We start from the raw sequence: 23,470 nt of genomic DNA on the forward strand, positions 1-23,470 counted from the left end.
TTTTTCCTAATGTCCAACCTAAACCACTCGTACTGCAATTTAAGCCCATTACTTCTTGTCCTATCTTCAGAGGTTAAGAAGAACAATTTTTCTCCCTCCTCCTTGTAACAACCTTTTATGTACGTGGAAACTGTTGTCATGTCCCCTCTCGGTCTTCTCTTCTCCAGACTAAACAAACCCAAATTTTTCCAATCTTCCCTCATAGGTCATGTTTTCTAGACCTTTAATGATTTTTGTTGGTCTTCTCTGGGCTTTCTCCAATTTGATATGAATTTCCTGAAATGTGGCTCCCAGAACTGGACACAATACTCCAGTTGAGGCCTAATCAGCATGGAGTAGAGTGAAAGAATTACTTCTCGTATCTTGCTTACAATACTCCTGCTAACACATCCCAGAATGATGTTTGCTTTTTTTGCAACAGAGTTACACTGTTGACTCATATTTAGCTTGTGATCCACTATGACCCCCAGATCCCTTTCCACAGTACTCCTACCTAGGCAGTCATTTCCCAGTTTTTATGTGTGCAACTGATTGTTCCTTCCTAAGTGGAGTACTTTGCATTTGTCCTTATTGAATTTCATCCTATTTACTTCAGACCATTTCTCCACTTTGTCCAGATTATTTTGAATTTTAATCCTATCCTCCAAAGCACTTAGAACCCCTCCCAGTTTGGTATCGTCCACAAATTTTATAAGTGTACTCTCTCTGCCATTATCTAAATCATTGATGAAGATATTGAACAATACTGGACCCAGAACTGATCCATGTGCGATCCCACTTTCCAGCATGCCTTTCCAGCATGATTGAGATGAACCTCTTGAAAAAACCTGGCAGTTTTAGTAAGGGAGCAATAGCAGCCGCGTGAAAGATTGTCTTCTTGCAAGATGTTTAAATAACACTGTAGAGATCTGTGGTTTAGTTAACTTCAGTAGCGCTGATCAAGTTGGCTATCTTATATCTTTGTCTCCTTGGGACAGGGCATCATAGTCTTGTTAGGAATATTGTATAGAGGAGTCTAATATAGCATATTAAAGGGGCACTATCAACGTTATGCTTAAAGATTTACCCACACAAACAGTTATCCTATGTTGCCGTCCTTGCCTGAAGGATTCCTGGCATGTAGCCCTTGCCCCACACTACACACACACACAAAACTGATTCTTATCCTTGTTGTAGCAGGAAAAATACAAAAACAAATGTTTGGCTTGATGTGTGAATCTTCGTAAATAAGCTGGTGCACCTATTTCATGATGCAAAGCTCTATGCACACCAGTGTATTTACAGTGAGTTGCACACTAAGCTGGGCCTTTGTTTTTAACTTCTATTTTAGCTGCTGCTGCAATGGATCATTTTGAATTGAAAAACACTGCTTATGCTTGGAACTCTTAAGGTAAGAATTTCAGTATGGGCAACTGTCAGAGTACAGGAGGTCAATTTTTAGACTTCATAATTTGAATAGTGTCCCTTTTTTGAGGAAGGCTCTCATATTACAGAAAGGAGGATCTTACAGAACCACCAGATTCATACTATTCACCTTTATCCTCAAAAAAATCAATGGCTGGAGATATTTGTGTATTTTGGATGGACGGGTATTTGTACCTCCAGAAGCCATTTAGAAGTGGTTCTCAATGTGAGAATGGGTGGGCTTACAGTATTTGGTTCCTGGATGCTGGCAGTAATGAAGAAAAATCAAATCTTGTTTTATTTTGGCTCCACAGTTGGCTCTCCAAGACAAATGAGTCCACTAAATATGTAATCATCCAGTGAGATACTGTATTCTACCTGAATTCAGAGAGATGTGGTTTTTTTCAGATTTCTGCAGAAACTGAATGCATGGCTCCATTGGGTGTAGTTAGATGGTCTTCTTTCCTGCCTGTTTTGTCTTCTATTTGATCCTGTAAGGATGTGTTAATCATATAAATATATGGCTGGAAGGGATCCTGAGAAATAATCGAGTCCAGCCCCGTTTGCTATGGCAGGACCAAGTAAACTTAGACCATCCCTGACAGGTGTTTGTCCAGCTTATTTTTAAAAGCTTCCAATGATGACGACCACAACCTCCCTTGGAAGCCTATTCCAGAGCTTAACTATCCTTATAGTTAGAAAGATTTTCCTTATATCTAACCTAAATCTCCTTTGCTGAAGATTAAGCTCATGACTTCTTGTCCTACCTTCATGGACATGGAGAAAAATTGATCGTCCTCTCTATAACAACCCTTAGCATATTTGAAAACTGTTATCAGATTGCCCCTCAGTCTTCTTTTCTCAAGACTAAACATGCCCCATTTTGTTAACCTTTCCTCATAAGTCAGGTTTTCTAAACCTTTATCATTTTTGTTGCTCTCCTCTGGACTCTTCCCAGCTTGTCCACATCTGTTCTAAGTTGTGGTGCCCAGAATTGGATACAGTACTCCAGCTGGGGCCTCACCAGTGCCAAGTAAAGTGGGACAGTTACCTCCAGTATCATACATACAACACTCCTGTTATTACGCCCCAGAATCATATTTGTCTTTTTTGCAGCTGCAGCACATTGATGACTCATTCAGTTTGTGGTCCATTATAACCACCAGATCCTTTCTTATTATTATTCCTCACTGTGCATTTGATTTTTCCTTCCTAAGTGAAGTACTTTGCACTTGTCTTTATGAAATTTTATTTTGTTGAATCCAGACCAATTCTCTTAATTTGTCAAGATCCTTTTGTATTTTAAACCTGTCCTCCAAAGTGCTTGCAAATCCTCCCAGCCTGGAGTCGCCTGCAGATTTTATCAGCATACTTTCTACTCCATTATCCAAGTCATTAATGAAAATATTGAATAGTACTGGACCCAGGACTGACCCACTGCAGGATCCCACTAGATATGCTCTCCCAATTTGACACCAAACAATTGATAACTACTCTTTTGAGTATGTTCTTTCAACCATTCGTGCACCTACTTTATAGTAATTTCATCTAGACCACATTTCACTAGTTTGCATATGAGAATGTCATGCAGAACTGTGTCAAAAGCCTTACTAAAAGTAATGTATATCACATTTACTGCTTTCCCCCCCAATCCACTAAGTCAGTAATCCTATCAAAAAAGGCAATTAAATTGGTTATCCTGATTTGTTTTTGACCGTGCGCGAGGTCCCCACCGCGGTAGGGACTCCCCACAGTTGCCCAGCTGCAGCCAGCGGCTGGGGGACCCTGCAGCTACCAGCTGCCTGGGATGAGAGGACCCTACAGCAGCCCACCCCAGGGGCAGGGGAACTCCGGAACTTGCAGGCACCACATCGCAGGCACCATGACTTTCACGAAAAATATCCCTGACAAAAACTTAGCCTTAGCAGGGAAAGAGAACGAATAACTAAGGCTAAGTTTTTGTCAGGGATATTTTTTGTGAAAGTCATGGACAGGTCAAGGGCTGCTGTGAATTTTTGTTTATTTCCCGTGACCTGTCCATGACTTCTACTAAAAATATGACAAAAACTTAGCCTTAGTTATTAGTTCTCTTTCCCCGTCACTGCTGCTGCGGCTCCCGAGTCCCCCACCGATGTGGTGCCTGCAAGTTCCGGAGTGCCTTTAATTATTGTCTCCTTGAGGAACTGCCAGCTTTCCGGAACTCCTATTTCTCTTAGATTTTCTTCCCATGCAACCATACTACCAGTTCTCTGAGTTTGCTAAATTCTGCTTTTTTTTGAAGTCCATTATCCTGATTCTGCTGATCTGACTCTTTCCTTTCCTTAGAATCATGAAATCTATCATTTAATGATCACTGTCACCCAAACTGCCTTTCACCTTCAGATTTGCTACCAATTCCTCCCTGTTGGTCAGAATCAAGTCTAAAGTGGCTGTCCTCCAGTTTCTTCCTCCACTTTCTTGAACAAAAAATGGTCCCTGATACATTCCAAGAATTCATTGGAAATTTTGTGTTTTGCTGTATTACTTTCCCAACAGATATCTGGGTAGTTAGTCTCCCATTACTACCTGTTCCTGTGTTTTGGCTATCACTCTTATTTGTCTTAGAAATGCCTCATCCACCTCCTCTTCCTGATTTGGTAGTCTATAGTAGACCCCCCCACATGACATCATCCCTATTTTTTAACCCTTTTATCTTTACCCAAAGACTCTCAACTGGTCTGTCTCCTACCTCCTCCTGGACCTTAGAAGAAGTATATCTATCCTTTTATGTACAGTGCAACCTCTCCTCCCTTTTTCTCCCCTACCTGTCCTTTCTGAACAAGCTGTGCCCCTGTATACCAATATTCCAGTCATTATCCCACCAAGTCTCTGTGATGCCAATTAAATCATAATTTAGTCCAGCTCTTCCTGTTTATTCCCCATACTCTTTTTATTTGTGAACAGACATCTAAAATGTTGATCAGATTCCCCCCGATTTCCTCCTTGTTACTCCTTTGACCCTTTTGTAATTTTCCATGTCCTCCCCTCAATATCTACCTATCTGTTAAGGTCACTTTTTTAAATTCTTACCTGAGCTTTTGTCACCTGCTGTCACTGAACCTAGTTTAAAGCCCTCCTCACTAGGTTGGCAAGTCAGTGCACGAAGATGCTATTCCCCTTCTTGGTCAGGTGGACCCCATCTCTTCCCAGTAGACCTTCTTCCTGGAATAGCATCCCATGGTCAAAAAAGCCAAAGCCCTCCCTTCGATACCATGATGTGCTGGAAATGGCCCACCGTGATTATCATACACATTGTAAGGAGAGTGATCACTTTAGATAAGCTATTACCAGCAGGAGAGTGGGGTGGGGGGAAAGAAAACCTTTTGTAGTGATAAACACCCATTTTTTCATGGTCTATGTGTATAAAAACATCCTCACTGTATTTTCCACTTTATGCATCCGATGAAGTGAGCTGTAGCTCACGAAAGCTTATGCTCAAATAAATTGGTTAGTCTCTAAGGTGCCACAAGTACTCCTTTTCTTTTTGCGAATACAGACTAACACGGCTGTTACTCTGAAACCTGTAATTATCTAGATGTATAGGTCTATCAGTTCCCTTGGTTCTCTTTCACATCTGTTGTGATATATGTTCCATATACATATGGAATTAATAAACATCTACAGAACATCCATGTGATGTATTTAATACACTGATTGGGAAGCTGGAACATTCTTATATGTGCTGCAATAGTATTGTATAGGATATTAGGCAATAGCCCTTCCCCCGATGCACGAGGATTAATTGTATAGTATTAACAAGAACCACAGGATTACTGTACCAACTGCACTATATTAAGATAATTGTATTCAAAGACAGTCAGGATTATTTCATTAGCAGCTAGAGTTTGGGTCTCAGTGTATATTGAGGGACTTCTCCACTTCTCACGTTGCTGGAAATGTAATGTAATTCCTTGCTGAAAAAAATCACCTGCTGATTTCAAAAGTAACATTGCAAGATACCAGGAGGACGCTGGGACAACACAACTGCATATCTGCCTGAGACTTGAGTCATTAATTAAATTGCAAATATTTTGGGTCTCACCGGGACTGAATATATGATGAGCCAATGGAGGATTTTTGGGGAAACAATTTAGGCAAATCTTGATTTTATAAAGCTTCAGAAGCAACCAAAACTTCCATAAAATAGGGGTTTCCATGGGAAGATACAATAGTCTGGAAACCAGAAGGGCTTCTAGATAAAAGGGCTTTGTAAAATAGTTAGCTGTATTGAAGTACCTCACTTCCATGAACAGTGGAGAGAAACCTATAGGATTTCTTGCATAAGGTTTTATTGAAGAACCATGTACTTCATAGTTAGTTTTGTCTTTCTTCCTATTACCTATGCTTTTATCTAGAGTGTATGTATGTTCAAACAATTTGCTTGATGCCTCAGTGGAAATTCTTTTGCTTATAGATTCCCATGAATTTATAACATGGAATTTAACAGAAAGGATAGGGAGCAATTGCTTTATTCCCCTTAGTAATTTCCCTATCTTTTTAAAATTTAAACTCTTTAACTTTATACACCCCTGTATTTACTTTTTCTCACATCAAACCTGTTCTCCTTCCTTTGGTATCTAAGTTTTTCTACACAAAATACAGACTATTTATTATGCAAACGTAAATGTTTTTATATGTTTCAATGTTGTGATATAATGTTTTTGAGCTTTTGTTCATCAGGCTCAGGTATTCAGAGCTCTGTAAACTAACAGAATCTTTGTCATAATCTCTGTTCATTGGTCTCTGTGATGCTGCAGGGAGTTTACCAGGAGACTCAATCGCCACCAAAGTGGAATCCAGTCAAACTGGGGAGAACTTGCCTCCAGAGACAGCTCAGCTGTTGTCCTCGCTCTCTTCACTCCAGCCCAAGATATTTGCACAGCTTCAGGTAGTCAAGTTCTCTAACACCTTCACCAAGATGGCCAGAATTTCAACCTTTGCTGTTCTGGGAATCCTGATGGAGAGGCTGAGGACTGTAAACTTCCTCTCCGCTAACTATCCCATATGCTCCCTACGTAAATTTTTGCTCTTCTTCTTAGCGAAAGCGCAGGATGCCTCAGGTGGCATGTGACCAGGATTCATCACCAAATGTGATCCACTAGTTGGATCATTAGCTTCCCTGGCCTGGGTACTGACAGGGATTGTAGCGTGAACACTGATCCGTGCCCCACAAATTTTTGCTAAGGGAAGCCAGATCTGAAGTAGCTGTCAGCCCCCTCTATGGCAACTTCCTTGCATTTTTACGCATTTTGGCTTTTACTTGGCATGTAAGTGATCCTACTGCTATCCTGTGAGCACTGTTAAATCCAGGGATTGTCATACAGACGAGTTAGGATAGATGCAGTCAGTGAGCCAACCCCACAGCCATTTATTTCCCCTTCTCTCTCACTTCTAAAACTGTATTGAGAACCAAAAAGCAGCTCCCAACTCAGACCCAGAAACTGTAGGTTTCGTTCTCTACGAACCCCAGTCTTGTCCTACTTCAGACCCACTCTTCTGCTGGGAAAAAGCACTATTGGGGAACCCAGCCTTCATTCATAATCAGTTGCAAATTTTTGTTTGACACAGTTGCCCCAAGGGCCCCAATTCAGAGCCCTGAGGGTCACAAACTCTTCACACTATGGTATTGATTGATGTAGAACACTGTGATATTGACTTACTGTCTTCTGTTTCACAGGGATTACAGCTGCAGCCAACATTCACCTCTGTGGATGGAGCAACAGCCCTGATAGCAGTAAATAACCATTCTGCTCCCAACCCTGCAAGTCTCCTGGATTCCATAGGGAGTGTGATAACCAACCACTCTCTAGTACTGAGTCAAGGACACAACCTTCACACAGGTGCCAGTCTAACCCAGAGCAACAATGCTGCCTCCGCTATTGGAAATCTGCCTATATCAGATCAAAATCTGGTCACTATGGGCCAGCTGGTAACTGTTGGAGGTGTAGAGGATACAGGAAGCCTCGAGGGAGGGATCCATCAGTTTCTTTTGGGAGACGTCCAGACCATTCCAATACGGATTGTAGACAACCATCCAGCTCTTAGTAAGTTTTTTAATCTGCCTACGGTATTTAAATGCACAAATTGAGAATTAATTTTCTTAGCCATGTGTGTTCTGGGGTGCCGTGGGGAATCTGTCATCACCAGGATACTCTTTCGAATACTGAATGAACAGATCCTACTTAGTTTCTAAAACAGCTAATTGAAATTTTTGAAAATGTTTTTGCTGAAAATGGCCTTTTTTGAATGCTTGTTTGTGTCAAAAACTGTTGAACTTTTAAAAATTTCAGTTTGTGGAATTTTTCATGACTTTTTACTCAAACTTTATCAATTTTTTTTCATTTACTAAAAACTGGTTTTTACTACATAAAACATTTTAGTTTACTAAAAACAGGTTTTTGTGGAAAATAAAATATTTTTGTTTAACAAAAGCCCTGTATGTTTCGGTAAACTAACAGTTTCAACAAGAAAAGTTTGTTAGGAGAGCTGGGATTTTGTTGTTAATGCATTTAAACTCTGCAAAACATAAGCAACTTGAAAATGTTGAAACTCTCCCCCCCCCCCAGCTATTTTCTAAGACGGACTCAAACTGTCTTCTGGGAGGTCTCATTTTTCTTCCAGTTTCTCCTGGGGGAGTGCAGGGCTGATAAGTTGCAACTTTTTAAATTATATACCAGTCATTTCTTGGAGTTTTAAACATTTTTCAGAAAATGCATTTAAAAAAAAATCACAGTAAAGCCAAACAAAAATGTTCTCCTCTCATAGAGTAGAGAGCCCCTGAAGGCCCTTATAATCAGGGCCTTATATTCTGTGAACCTCTGCCATAGAATTTGGTACAGAACACATCTTCTTCTAACAAATTGTGCTCCAGAATCTAAGCTTTCATTTAAAAAATTCTAAAGTTTTGAGCCCTAATGGTTGTGAAATAAACCCTTCAGATGTGGACCACATGTAGACTGAAGCAATCTTGTCTTCCTGACTCTGCAGACAGCCAGAAATGATACCTGCAAATAGCCCCATTTTTCTCAGTGTCTGCGAATTCTGAAATGTGACTTCTGAGCAGTTTAGCAGAAATAACCAGCTAATAATGTGCTTATCCTACAATCCCAAATTGCCTCTCATATCTTTGCAAGTGCCCAAAGCCACAACTTTCTCCTAACCATCTGTCAACCCCCCTTCTCCCCCCCCCCCCAGCTTCCTCACTGACAACTTTTTAAGTGCACTTACGTTTTCTCGGTACTAAATTCTGCACTACTTTGAAAATTCAGAATGTAGGGAAAGCATTAAATATACTGAAATTAACAACAAAATTATGCAAGGGGGCATTTACTGATTGTATCATCTATTTCTAATTTAAGCCAACCAAAATCTTAATGTTTAAATGTATCTAAAATTGTCCCGAACTTTCCAGTCTTTTGCACTGGAATGTTGTTTTTGAAGCTATTCCAAACTCTTATAATTGACCTTAACTGTTCTCCTCAAAAAAATCTGTTTTTATTGTTGGTATAAGGATTCTAGAAAGGTCATCAAAAATGTCTCTTCTGCTCTCTAGTCCATCAGTCATTCTGTGTGGCCTTTCAAGCTAGATGGTGCTGTCACTCTAAACTACATTAAAAGCAAAATATTGGTGGAAAGATGTGTGAATTTTTAAAGAAATATTTTATTCAAAACAGAAAAAGAACACAGGGGAGTAAAATTATAGAAACAAGACAATTTAACAACAAAATGTAGCTCATTTATATTTTCCTGGAGGCCTCTCCACATCCCTTGAGAGTACCTCATTTTATTTGTGCTGAACACCCCCATCGCCTCATAGTCATCATACTTCTTGGCCTGGAAAGTGTGCGGGAATCCTTTCATAACATAACAGTGTCACTCATTAATTGTCAGGAGGAGATGTTTATAAACAACACCAGATACTTCGTCTTCTTAAGGGGCCAAGTAATCCTGTTGGAGAATCCTGGAGAGTAAGAAGCCAGGAAACAATCTAGAGCTAGATTCAGAATTTTCCCCAATTAGTCCAGTGTTATTGGGCAGGCCCAAACTGAGATAATTTACAGGAACAAATCAACTTTTTTGTGCTGGACTTTGTGGATTCTGAGATACTGGTCCCAGATGCACATTCAGGACAAGTCAGTTAAAATCATTCTTTACAATCTCTCTTATCTGACTGGTAGTTAAATACTAGAGTAGCTTGGCTGATGAAAATATGTAACCTGTCCAGCATGATCATTTCTGTCCAGCATGGTCACTTGTTTGTACTGGGGATGAAGTTCTAAGCTATTATTTAAAACAACTTTTCTATTGTAATCTGTCTCTTTCATACCCACAATTGTTCATTGACAACCTCTTCCCAAAAAGTACTTGTTTTAAGATGACAAGTTTGTGTATTTAAGTGGACGGACCAAATTCAGTCTTGGTGTACTTGCATACAGCTCCCACGTCTTCAGTCTGATAGTACTTACATCACTGCTGAATTTGGCTCTGTATATTTATAAGAGACACCTAAGATTCATACCTGAAGAATAGACTCCTCATATTGTTAAAAAAAAGGACTCCTTAGAGAAAGTAACGTTATACATTCCAGTCCATTTATTCTTTTTCGTGCATAAAACTATTTCAGATTTTTGTTAAGAAGTTTATTATCGCAACAAATTTAATTCTGCTTGCTTAATCTTCTAACACAGCAAGTGTTATGACTTTTTTAAACTACTGAAATACTGATCTCTCAAATGCCCCATCATGTTCTAGCCTAAATCATCATGTTTTCCCAAGCTACAGTAATTTTTTCCTTCTAATTATATACAGTTCTTAAGAGCTAAGTGTTATCGATGGAGTTTTGACCTTAATGTTTTGTTTTGTGTTTTGCTTTTAAAGTTGAAGAAAATCCAGAGGGTACCATTTGTGTGGGCCAAGTTAAACAAGAACCCAGAGAACAAGCATTGTCTGTGGAGGCAGATAGAATCAGAGACTGCCAGAACTCTGCCACTATTTAAATCCATGAAGGCATTAAGGATTTGCAACTCAGAGGACTCTAAATGTCTTGGAAAAGAAAGCGGATATTCTCCAAACAATGCCATTCTTCAAAATGACATTGTGACAGTCAGTATAGGCACCATACACTAGTTCTGACAGACAGCTGCTTTGATTTACAGCTGATACGGTTCACTGCCAATTCCAGGTCATTCAGTTCCCATGTGGAACACCTCCTCCTTCTTCCCTTCCATACTATCCAGATGGTCTATTTTGCTCAGTATTTCAGTAGGTCTTCCAAAGTGAAATCCCTGAGTTTTATAATATGAATCAGAATGCTACTCTCACTAATCTCTTTGAAACCCTCACCTATCCTGGTACTCCAAAGACAACAGAATCTGCCCTTAAATGCATCAACAATGGCAGTCATTTTGAGAGAAAAATAAAGTCTTTGGAAATCAAGATGCAGAACTTTAAAAGTGCCAAGGGCAAGGGATGCATGAAAAATGTGGACTGCATCTGATAGGAATGTTAGTGATGGAAAGGTGAAATTGCCAGGTGAAAATAAAACTGGGTTATGGAACTGGAGTAGATGGAATGAAGAGTAGAAGAGGATTATGTTTTGATGTATTTAACATTCTGGCTTTATCATGGGTTTACTTTCTCAACCTGCAGCCTTTATATTGAAAGGGCAGCAGCCAGCTGGTCATAATGACTAAAAGCAACAGTTGCATCTCCTGTGGAAAGATTGGTGGTAGTGTTTTAGCTTACTTCCCTCTTTGTGCACTTATACTTTACATTCACGTAGGCATATGATTTAATATGCTGATGGTCATGGCATAGGTATTAGTGATACCATGATTAAAAACAATATTCCAAATCTGAGCCATCTGCTATGTTGAGATAAGCGGTAGAAAAACAAACAACATACAGAGGTGCTCTTTGTGGTGGTCAGAAAATAAATGGGTCTCAAGTTTTCCCTAAGACAGCTGTTAGGACTGAACAAGGGTCTATGTTGTTTCTCGTCAGTTACATTTCAGGAGCTAATTGAATTAATGCCAGAGGAATTTTTTTTTTCTGCATCGACGTCAAAGTCAAGTCCATAACAAGCAGCAAGAACTGAGTTATATTTTATGTGCCAGGCAGAATTCATAATGAATGACTCATACTTACAAATATTTTAAAATCAGTTTTAAGCAATAAAGGAAATAAAACTGATACAACATAACTAGGAAATTAAATAACAGTAAGTTTGCTTCAGATGTTGTTTATAGCAGCATTCAGAACCACCATAGGTTCAGTTCTACCAGCATATGTATTATTAACCCGTATTTCCAGGGATTGATAACTCAGTGATAACAGTTCACTCTTGTTTATATGACTTGCAAGATCAGTTTGACTATGGTTTTACTTACAGATTTGCAAAGGAAAAATTATTACAAGTATTATTTGTGCATATAAAGGACAAAAACGGTTCAGATCAATGTTATTAATGTGCGTTTAAAGCGTGCACAAACATCTTTAAATATTAGAAATCTGAAATAATCTTGAATTGCTTACTTTTGTGCACTTAAAGCTAAAGATCCTTGAAATATCCCATTGTGTTTAGGATCTCCAAATATCTTTACATGCTGCATCAGTTAAGGTCTTACCTCTAAAAATCTTTACTCCAGTAAGTATTCCTAATACTGTTAACGCTGTTAAAATCTAATTTTTGTGGTTTAAATGGTTTAAATTGGGACATTCCTACAGGGATTGCTCTTTTTAAGTAAGAGCCAAGATTACTTCATGTGGGCAGTTATAGAATCTCCAGTTGTGTGGGGTCTCATAGATTGCATTTGAACTCATTTCATTTATGGTTTGCCTTATACATTTCTGTGTAGGTAAATTCAGTGATATGCTGTGCATTTTATATTTCCGTTAAAGTTGTGGTATCTCATGTAGAATGGATGTTTGGTCCTGCTTCATTTATAGCCCCGGCGTGCACAGCATACAGGATTATGTTTTTCTTTAAAATTCTGTCAGCAGTATGTTAGCAGTTGATTCCTCCTCCCACTCAGCTACCGTTGAATATCATTTAGCTTTTCCTGCTACTCTTACAATTTCAGTTGGTACATTCCAAGATAAATCACCCTCCTCAGTATTCTGTGATATTGACATTGAAATCTTGATTCAGAACAGCAAATTAATATTAAAAATTACCAGTGACAGGTTTAAAAGAATTCTAGATTCCTGATTCATGTAAAAATCGAAGGCAAAAACTTTGCAATGATTAAATACCCATCAATTGTTGCGTATTTCCCCAGTGACAATGTTGAGGAAGGACTATTCTTTTGCCAGTTACTATTTCTCCTAATATAACACATGATCTGATTATACACTAAGCAGGAGAAAATTCAAAGGATATAGACTTTACTCATAGTGAATACAGGCTGCTAAAGGAAAAGCTCCTTTAGGCCATTTTGAATAGCAGACTAAGGAGTGACTTTTCCCAATCTAGCTTGAATTGCACAGTTCCCTGAAAAGAATAGAACCAGAAGTTTTTTGTCAAGAGGGTGCAGATAGAGATAAATTTCAAGGGGTCAGTTATGGAATGAAAGAAATTACATATAAATGTAAAAGTTTTAATCTCTGGTTTTTGCCGTCCCATTTCTCCTGTTTTTTATTTATAGAACATTGTAAAATAATTGATTTTATTTTAAATATTTCTGTGGCTGATACTCAAATTGTCGTTTCAAAATTAACTTCAAATTCTTTAAATTCTAATTCTTTTCTGTCTAAATGTATACTCTGGTTATGTCACTGTTGTTTTTGGAGAGAGCGTAGTCTTTCCTCTTACAAAGTTATGTTTACTCTACGTGTGTTATGTTTCACACAATCTGAAGTGATCTGGACACATAGGCCCACTTGTACTCAAATTGGTGTTTTGGTTCGCTAGGTTCCAACTGAAGGTTACAGATAAAAGGCCCGATTCTCCTCTCATGCACATGTATAAACTACATTGATTTCATTGTAGTTACATCAGTGTTAAACTAGTGTGAGTGAAAGAAGAATCGAGCACAGTGCTGTTCTGAGTATGTTGCATAGTCATTTAATTTGAGTTTACATGTAAAATAATTGGATATCAGCTCACAGTAGGCGTTAGAAACATTTCTAAAGTTAACTCTGGCTTCCTCAAAACACTTGTTTTACAAGCCTACTAATTCTGAGCTTGCACAGGGTTTTCAGTGAACTAATTCTTCACCAATCTTTCCTCCTTATGTCAGTTGCTCACGAAGAGTGATTGGTCTGCTTCATAAGAAGGGCTGTGTGCATGCAAAAACTGTTAGTTAAAATGCAGAAAAATCACCTAAAAGACATGGGTCCATGGTTCTCGTTCAAGGCTGGAAACCAGCAAGGCTTTCTCTTTCTGTGCTGTCAAGACACAAGCTTGATGGTGTGTCTGAAGAATGTTTCAGTTTGTACAAAGTTTAAAGAGAGACAAATCTATATATATTGTAACTTAATGTATAGTGTTCCTTGTTGAAATGTAAAGTTTTTTTTTTTTTTTTTTTTAAGAAACAGCCTGTATTGTGTGATGATTGTCTTGGTTGTATTCTTCCTACAGGTTGAGGTGCTGTTTGTGTTAATGCTGCTTATCTAAAATAATTGCTTTTGATACAGATATGTTAATATTGACTCCTGAAACTGTCCATAAATACCAAAACTTTGAAAATGCTAAACCTTATATAAAAAAAAACAAACCCAAAAAACTAGAGTTAACTGGCCATTCTCAACATGACAAAAGTTTTGCTTGTTTAAAAGGAAAACTTCCATGGACACTTTTTCCCAAACAAAAAATCTATAGAATTTTGTGTTTCCTAATCAGAAACCCACACATGTTTATGGTGTATGTTTCCCCACTGCAATATGCAAAGGTTGAAAGTGCCTAAATCCAAGTAAGTATCCATTTATTATTTTACAGCAATGCAGGTGTACATATTGATATCTGCACTGCCCTGTTGGCCTTGAAGTCTAAAGTTAGCTTTAAGACATACTAGCCTAGTTTGCCGCCTACATTGAGATTTTCCCCCCTTCCTCATGGTTCCTTCAGGGATCACAGTTTGTCACCAGACAGGCCATGGAGGCCAACTCCAAGTCTCTGGGATCGATAGGCAGCCAAAGTCGTCTGTGCATAAGACCTTTGCCTCTTCAATCTGCTCCTGGTGGTTCACTGTGTTCCTGGCAGTGTGGCTTCATTGGAGCTGTGCTACCAAGGACAAACCCTGCAGCTGGCTTTCAGGGTAGGATTGAGAGGGCTCAGCAGGGAAAACTGTACAGCCTCATACTGTATTTTCCTGGATTGTGGGGGAGGGGGTTTGGTGGACGGGGGGGACGGGACAGCAAAGCTGAGTCCCAAAGGAAGGAATGTTTGGGCTGCTTGAGCAGGGGTCAGGAAAGTGCAACCTATGGGAGATTGTAGGAGACACCACAGGGAGGAGCATGAAAGCTCCTGCAGAGGGGTATAGGTGTAGGGCGGTGTTCATGAGGAGAAAGGTGTTTGAGGGCTGGGGTCCCTGCAGAGGAAGGAGCTGGGCTTGGGGTGTTCCATCTGGTGGTGGAGGAGCCTCCATATGGAGGAAGGTGCTGGGGGCTGAGTTTCCCGCAGTAGGGTATTGATGTGGGCTGCATTGGGGTGTTTCCATAGGGTTCCTCAGTTCTGTAGCTGGATTCTGAACCTGTCACAAAGGCCTGACATGGCTGCGGAATCTCTGGCTGTAGTAGGCAAAGGCTACTCTGGGGAGCCGCAACCATGTACAAGATAAGACACTCTTCACTTCCCACAGACCTGAAGCTCTGTTCCTGTTTCGGTCAGTACCAGGGACAAGTAAACTCCTGGCCGTAGCCTGATAGGCACCCCCATCTTGTAGCAGGGGAGAGAAAATCCCTGCTCAAAGCCTCTGACCCAGAAGAGAGGCTTCTCCCCTTAGGTTTACCAGGAAGCCATGCCTTGTTTCCTAGGCCTAATATCTCCTATTAGCCTATCGCTCCCCTCCTACAGCCTCAGCTTTCCCTATCCCAAATGCACACAATCTCCACCCAAGCCCTGGAGGCCTCTGTTCCTTTAGCTTGTCCCCTTACCAGTGCCAAGCCCACCGGTCACAGGTCCACCTACCCCAGTTCCCAGTCTGCTCCTGTCCACTGGGAGGAGTTGGTGGGTGCCCCTCTTGCCAGATCCTGGTAGAGTTGCCTCTGTGTGTCAATTTTTCTGTTCATTTTCTTTCCTGGTGTTTTCTTTCTCTCATTTTTTCCTCCTTCCTTTATGGTTGGTGGTTCTTTTGCTCAACTTGTGGTTCTTTCCCCCATCTCAGGGATTCCCACTCCCCAGCAAGGACCAGCACAGGTGCAGGGGGAATGGCAGGCAGCTAATTTGCATAGAGCTACTTGGTTTTAATCACAGCAACAAAGCACCTTTTGTAGTTGGGGGGAGGTAGGGAGGGCAGCAGTGTGGATCTGCGTCCGATTCGGGCAGCTCTCTTCACTCTCTGCTTCTTTCTTCCAGCACATGCTGAGAATAAATTAAACTGATGTTCCTCCCAGTGGTCTGGATTGAGAAACTGCCCTGTCCCCTTATCTTTCATACCGTGCCAGCTCTTCACTACACTTTGGGTGATAGCTGCCTGCCTACTTCCCCATCTACTGATAAACTATGGTGCACTCCTCCCCCTATATAAGTAGAATTTTTTTTGTTATTTTTAAATTTTTTTATTTTTTGAGTTTCACTGAAGAAAACCATGAAAGAGGCTGAAGTCTCTTCAGGAATTATCAGACGGAACGTGCTCTTCAAATCCCTCACTCCAACAGGCAATCTGTTCATTTCTCTATCATGTAGTGATGGAAGCTGACTGTCTTTTATAGGCTCTTTGCTAAGGAAACTTCATTTGCCCAGTCTAGACAAAGTTTTCGGAGCCCAGAATAAACTGCAACAAATATCCCATCAGAAATAATTATCTTCTTACAGCAGCACATGTTGAGATCTGATTAGTGAGTGTTAAAGGCACTGTTTAAAACAAGCTGCTTTATTATTTATTTGTAGGTAGTAAGCTGGATACAACTAAGCAGCAAAGACGAATGAAGGTATGATCTTTTACCCTGCAGAAACCTCAATGTCTGTCGGCTTTTTTTCTGTCAATATAAACTGTTACTCCTGCTACTTTGAGTAAAATAGCTGACTTAGCTTCCAGCTCCTTTCTCAGGCAGTATATTCACTTAAAATAAATCAATGGAGATGTGTTTTCCAAGGGGCCCTGACAGGGATGAACACAAACAGTAATGTTAACTGTCAAGAAAGATTAGCAGACGTTTAACATTTAGGGCTACATCTTCATCTGCAGCAATGCAAAGGGGACTGAAAGCTGCCTTAAGGGAACAGCTGAGGGGTTCCCCCTGTAGTGGGAACTCTCGGCAAGCATAGGGGCTGGCCGAGTTAGAAACACAGTGGATCAGATCAGTGGTCCAGCTAATTTGGCATACTACCACCAACAGTGGTCTATACCAGATGCTTCAGAGGAAAGTGCAAGAATCGTTTAAAAGGCATGTCCGGGTTCCCTCCCTACTCTGAACTCTAGGGTACAGATGTGGGGACCCGCATGAAAGACCCCCTAAGCTTATTTCTACCAGCTTAGGGTAAAACTTCCCCAAGGCACAAACTCTTTGCCCTTGGAGGGTACGCTGCCACCACCAAGTGATTTAACAAAGAATCAGGGAAAGGACCATTTGGAGTTCCTATTCCCCCAAAATATCCCCCCAAGCCCTTACACCCCCTTTCCTGGGGAGATTTGAGAATAATATCCTAACCAATTGGTTACAAAGTGATCACAGACCCAAACCCCTGGGTCTTAGGACCATAGAGAAATCAGTCTGGCTCTTAAAAGAAACAGAACTTTATTAGAAAAAAGGTAAAAGAAGAACCTCTGTAAAATTAGAAGGGAAGCTAATCTCACAGGGCAATCAGATTTAAAACACAGAGGATTTCCCTCTGGGCAAAAACTTTAAAGTTACAAAAGAAAACCAGGAATATACCTTCCTCTCAGCACAGAGAAAATCACAAGCCAAAACAAAAGTAAACTAACGCATTTCCTTGCTACTATTTACTAATTCTAATGGAATTGGATTGCTTGCTTTCTTGATCTCTTTCCGGCAAGCACACACAACAGACAGACCCAGAACAGAAAAACAAAAGCCTTCCTCTCCCTCCCCCCCAGATTTGAAAGTATCTTGTTCCCTTATCGGTCCTTTTGGTCAGGTGCCAGCCAGGTTACCTGAGCTTCTTACCCCTTTACAGGTAAAAGGATTTTGTGCCTCTGGCCAGGAGGGATTTTATAGTACTGTATACAGAAAGGTGGTTACCCTTCCCTTTATATTTATGACAAGGCAGTTATGGGATAACCTGCCCCCAGGGAAGGTTTCTTCCTAACACCCCAATAGCAAAAAGAAAGTTTAAGCCCTGAAGCAGGGGGGATGATATCCCTCCCAAGTTGAGAGTTTTGGTTCTATTTAAAGAGAAGCCACTGATCCAATACCTTCCCCATCCTGAGCCCTCACTATCTTTGCATCTAGGAACCATTGCTGCTTTTAGTTTAACCTTTTATATTAAAAACTAACTAGATGTTTGGGTTTATGGTATAGGTTGCCCAGCTTTCCAATCCAATTACATTTAGTGCAGTGTAGAGACACAGATGATAGATTTATTTGTTGTGAAGGCCAAGACTATAACAGGGTTCAAAAAAGAACTAGGTAAGTTCATGGAGGATAGGTCCATCAATGGCTATTAGCCAGGATAGTGTCCCTAGCCTCTGTTTGCCAGAAGCTGGGAATGAGCGACAGGGGATGAACCACTTGATAATTACCTGTTCTGTTCATTCCTTCTGAAGCACCTGGCACTGGCCACTGTCGGAAGACAGGATACTGGGCTAGATGGACCTTTGGTCTGACCCAGTATGGTCGTTCTAATGTTCTTATTTGTGTTTTGGGAAGCCAGTAGTCAAGGTCTATTTTTTTTAATGGGTTGGCATTCATTAAACTGTTTACAATTCAGATTACTTAGCCATGTTTGTTATATTTCAAATGTCCTCCATACAGTGTCTTCAGTGTTCTGCTTACAAGATGGTTGTGAACCATTCAGCATGTGTCAGGCTAATGGGGTTTCTCTAGTTTCTCGGAATGACTCTTTTGTTACCATTAAGGAGGCATTTTGTTCCCAGTGGGGTGAGGTGATTGCCTGCTGGTCTAAAAAGGCAGAACTCACTCTGTCACCATCTAAATAGCTGCTTAAGCTGTTAAACGCTTATTTTCCCCCTTCTGTTTGGTATAATAGTGGTAATGTTAATAGAATGCACTTTTGCTCTCCCCAAAAGTCTGTAACCACATCAAAAATTAATGTTTGCTTTCCCTTGGCATCCATTCTCCAGCCTTATTGACAGCTAACAGAGCACCAGCTTCCATTCTGTAATAGTTAAACAGCACATTAGTCTAAGCTAATTAAATTTCTCCCTTTCCCCAAGCCCTTTTCTAATGAAGAATGACATGGCTTGGAGGAGGAGGAAATTCTTAGTTGCACTGTGATCACTTAACTTTGAGGTACCAGATATGAAGGCAATGGAGAGTAAAAACATACGCATAGCAGATCTTCAGATCTAATCTTTAGCCATTTTTCCAAAGGTACCTATGCGGTCTGTGTCGTTTACACTATGGCAGCAGTTGTACAGCTTTTCTTGCCAATAAAGTATAATTGAACTGGATTTGTAGCTCTGCTCTTTAGGCTGTATATGCTTAGGGCGGCGTATAGAGTCCTTATGCTGCATGTCCCCCTAGCACGGGTATGAATGACAATGTAAAGGTGAGGCACTGCTTAGCCAAGTAGAGTAACAACTCTGGTAGTGTCCTGCTGCCTCTCTGCTTCTGGAGCCTTTCCCTGCCACAGTGAAAGGCTGTATACTGCTGTGTGTAGCTATATGTACCATACACGCCACCAGCCGTGCAGACGAGGCCTTAGTTAAATTAAATGGTAATGGTTATTATTTGTATTTCAGTAGCTCTGGCGGCTCTAACTGAGATCAGGGCCCCATGGGACTAGGGGCTGGGGACACACATAATGAGAGAGCAAAAAGTTTGCAATCTAAATGGGTAAGACAGACAAAGAGTGAGGAGGGGAAACAGAGCCACAGAGAAGTGAAGTGACTTGCCTAAGGTTACAAAAGAGGGCAGTGACAGAGCCCAGAGCCCAGGTTTTCGAACGCCCAGTGTATCACCTACACCATGGTGCCTCCCATTATAAATACAAATGCTTATACTTTAATTTGGACTTTAATGATTTTCTGTGCTTGTTCTTTTAAGACTTTCTACAGGCTTGCTTTGGATATCGTAGTCATGAACAAGGTGTGCAAGATATTCCGGAAGGGACTGATGGGGTTCAGGGGATTTCAGTTCATTGATATGACTGCCCAGGAATCCCTGGCCTTTGGTATGGAAGAAGTAAGGGATTTTACAACATAGAATAAAATCATCCTCTTCCTTTTTATAATGATTTATCTCTGTGTTCGGTTCAAATGTGCCCATTACCCAGGCTGCTGTGAGCATTTACATCAAAGCCTGACCAATTGCCAGTTCAGAAAAGGCTCAGTTCTAGGAACTAGTGGCCTCCTCCTGGTTTCTGCATTGCCCGCTATGTATATATTAATGTAAATCTATTGTTTTTCTCAGTAAATCTGATGGGCTTTTATTTTAAATCCTTTCTAGTGTGTGGTTGTTTTTTTTTATTGAAGAGGTGAACTTAAAGTTAAAATATGTTTGTACAATAGTTTTACAGAAGCTTGCCTTGTCACTGAAATGTTTGTGTATTTCACTATCTCTGTGACAATTCTAATGCAATCAATGCCTCTCCCTCTTCCTCACCCCTTTTTTATTCAGGACAAGAAATATACCAAACTGTCCTTTGACCACAACGAGTTCAAGATCAGAAAGGTCTGAATGCACTTTGTCTTGTTTTACAGCCAGCTCTCCTTTCATCTACAGGGCAAGACACTGAAATATTTTAAGGGTCCCCATGCAAGAGGAGCAGGAATTTGTGAGTTCCAGCAAACACAATGGGGAACTCACTCCTGTTATGCAAGGACGCTTCAATTGTCCATCTACTAAACCCTGTTTGTCATTTGACATTCCTTCTGAATATTTCCAAAGAAACCATTTCACAACATTTACAGATACATAGAATTTAAGAGTGTGACATAAACACAAGCAATTTAATCAGAAATATTCTTCAGAAAATATTGTGCGGGCAGGGATAGCTCAACCACTGTTAACAGTTGTTTTCCTTGTCTGTGCTTGGGCTTTGCATTGGACCACATAAATTGGTTTCTGGACACTGATGGCTGAGTTTCAAGTGAAATGGAAAACAGACAATTTGGGATTAGTTCTATTACATCTCTGGAAGATGATGCTGTTTAGTCTTCTGGAGTGCAGGTTCTTTTTGTTTTGGAGTTTGTTTTGTTTTGTTTGTTTGTTTTTTCATTTGAGACTCCTTAGTTTAATGAGTGTGTGATGTTTTGCCAGGATCACTTTCCTCTCAAGGCAATCCAAATAACCAAGAAGAAACCAGAATGGAGAACTGAGAAGGAAATAAAGCTGTTACAAAGCTGGTTGCAGTTTGTGGAAAGCTACCGAAAATATAGCCTGAATCTGCAGTTGCTTCTGGCTAAAGTGATTCGCTTTGAACGGTAAATGTTCTTGTGAAGAGGTGTAATGTTTCTTTAAAGCTGTTTTTAGAATTGTACATATTTCAAGCTTCCAAATGACACTTTTTAGCCCCAAATTAGAACAATTACATGGATAACTCTCCATTTATTTTCAGTCTATGGTGTGTCTATTGAATGTACATTAGCCTGAAGGATGACTTCATGTTTTTGCTGTCTTTATCTAATTTCCTCTGTGTAGTCGGTGACATACTGATCTGTCTCTTACACTCTAGAGTGAGACTTTTCTACACTTATCAAAGAATTTGGACATTCAATTCTCATAAATATTAGTAGGAATTGGGCATCCAAATCCCCTAGGGAGCTTTGAGATTTCAATCAAAAATGTCATGTTAGAAGCTTTTCCGGTTTAAATGTTATCTGTCTCCCACTTCTTGCCTTTCTCTTAGAGGGTTGCATTCAGACTCTGTTCACACGTATGGTATTAAAGGGGGTACATTAATGCTGCAATAACAAAAGCAGCATTAATGGTGTTCCCACGTAGAACTCCCCTCCAACCTGAATTTATTCCTACCAGGAGTAGGAGACTGTGATCTCCACAAAGCATGGGGTGTCAAGGTCAAGGAATGCACACACTAAAATGTGTTAACTGTGTCCCATGACCCTCATGGAGCCTCATGGAGCCTCATGGACCCTCTGGAGCCACATGTGAACTCCATGTGGGACGCCACCTTTGAGTGGGTGTGACTCTTGAGCCCTGCTTGCCTGCCTCTCCTCCTGTGCACACCTACCTCTGAATTTGGCCCTTGGTGTGTATTTGTGGTGGAGGCTCCAGTCTCTGTTAGGTTTTTCCAGACTTTGAGGAGGCAGGAATTCACCGAGGAATCACTCCAATGCACAGATCTATCCCTTTAGTAGCATGCAGAAAGCCCCAGAGTCATTGTGAAAAGCCGTTAGTCCATGGGAATATATCATAGGTCCAAGAGACCTAAAAGGAACTCTGCATCAGTCACAAAGATTCTCAATGACCCCTTCATCCTCAGTCCTAGATTAAGGCACCCTCTTCCCATTGGGCAGTGGCTGATTCTTATGTGTGGGTGCGGGCTCATAGGGATCATGCACTCAGGCTGCTCCTTGGGCCTAATCCTGAGCTTAAGCTCCCTTTGGGCTTCCTGGATTCCTGCAGTGCAGCATGTGCCCTCTCCTGCAGCTCACACTGTTCCTTCTTGGGTGGCATCCCCCTCCAGTTGGAGGACAGTTGACCGCAGGAATAAGGGGCCAGTTCTCAGGCCAGCCAGGGCTCTATGGGAGTAGAGAAAGCCATTGTCTTCTTCCTGACCATCCCCCTAGCTAGATAGGGCTTTGGAGCCGGGTCTGCCTTCATCGCAAAAGTGCTGATCTGTGCAGTGGGGCTCCACATGTTTTATTCCTGGATGATGATGTTGAGTGTTTATAGTGTTTTGATGGTGTTACAGATTTCATGGAATTTAAGGCCAGAAGGGACCGTTATGATCATCTACTCTGTCCTCCAGCATAACACAGACCATCAAATTTGCCCCAGTGACTCCTGCATCTCACTTCAGTGCCTTTAGAAAATATCAGTCTAATATTCTTCACCTCTAGTTTCATTTTCTATTTCTCCCTCTTTTGGCCACCACTCTTTTCTCCTTTCTGGAAGAACAGAGAAGTTTCCTCTATATAGTGAATTCTTCCATAGAGTAATCACGGTTTTATTGTTAAGTGATGAGTTCCCTCACAGTGTGCCACATAGTTCAATACATTATGGTGGTTTTATTTCATTGCTTGACTGCATTATAAAATATTTAATTATATGTTTCTATGAGGGCTGTGGAAGGGGTTGGGCTCCACTTCACTCATAATTCTAGAAATCCCTTCACTTTTCCCACTTGAATATCAGCTCCTCTACAGGGCTTGACATCTCAGCCACTAGCCTTCTCCCCAGTGGAGGTCTCGATTGGACTATTTTTGCAGCTTCTTCACTGACGGTTATTACTGTAGAGTAAGCTGAGGTACTCCTTCCTAGAAGGTGGGCACAACTCTTCCGCAAGGCTGGCCCTGAGAAGTGATTGACAGGGAACAGGAATTGAACTCAAGTTGCAGAGGCAAATACCAAGAATGTTCTTTGACCAGTTCAAGCACACATGTTCCTGACTGCTTGTATCTTATATAAATAAAACAGACGTCAGCAGGTATCTGCCAGATAAAATCACTCTGAGTTAGAAAATAGAGCGCTCTGGAGTTCTCATCTGAAGTTCCCTACAGTTCTGGAGGTTCCAGTTCATTCCAGCTCATTACGGAGAGAG

At 40.7% G+C, this 23,470-nt stretch overlaps 1 protein-coding gene across 6 annotated transcripts in view; it reads left to right on the forward strand.

The window, feature by feature from the left end:
* CARF (calcium responsive transcription factor) overlaps window positions 1–23,470 on the forward strand; it is a 70,113-nt gene that overhangs the window by 35,473 nt on the left and 11,170 nt on the right. For 4 of the 6 annotated variants that reach the window (XM_073306466.1, XM_073306467.1, XM_073306471.1 and 1 more), the window contains exons 13-18: window positions 6,201–6,331; window positions 7,121–7,487; window positions 16,493–16,533; window positions 19,792–19,929; window positions 20,365–20,418; window positions 21,007–21,170. In XM_073306466.1, coding sequence (XP_073162567.1) covers window positions 6,201–6,331; window positions 7,121–7,487; window positions 16,493–16,533; window positions 19,792–19,929; window positions 20,365–20,418; window positions 21,007–21,170 — 895 coding nt within the window. Of the gene's footprint in view, window positions 1–6,200; window positions 6,332–7,120; window positions 7,488–10,320; window positions 14,081–16,492; window positions 16,534–19,791; window positions 19,930–20,364; window positions 20,419–21,006; window positions 21,171–23,470 lie in introns of those variants that run through there. The other 2 variants (XM_073306473.1, XM_073306472.1) reach the window with 2 other exon arrangements.

This window comes from Lepidochelys kempii, chromosome 11 (genome assembly GCF_965140285.1).
Source record: "Lepidochelys kempii isolate rLepKem1 chromosome 11, rLepKem1.hap1, whole genome shotgun sequence".
Taxonomy (NCBI): Eukaryota; Metazoa; Chordata; order Testudines; family Cheloniidae; genus Lepidochelys; species Lepidochelys kempii.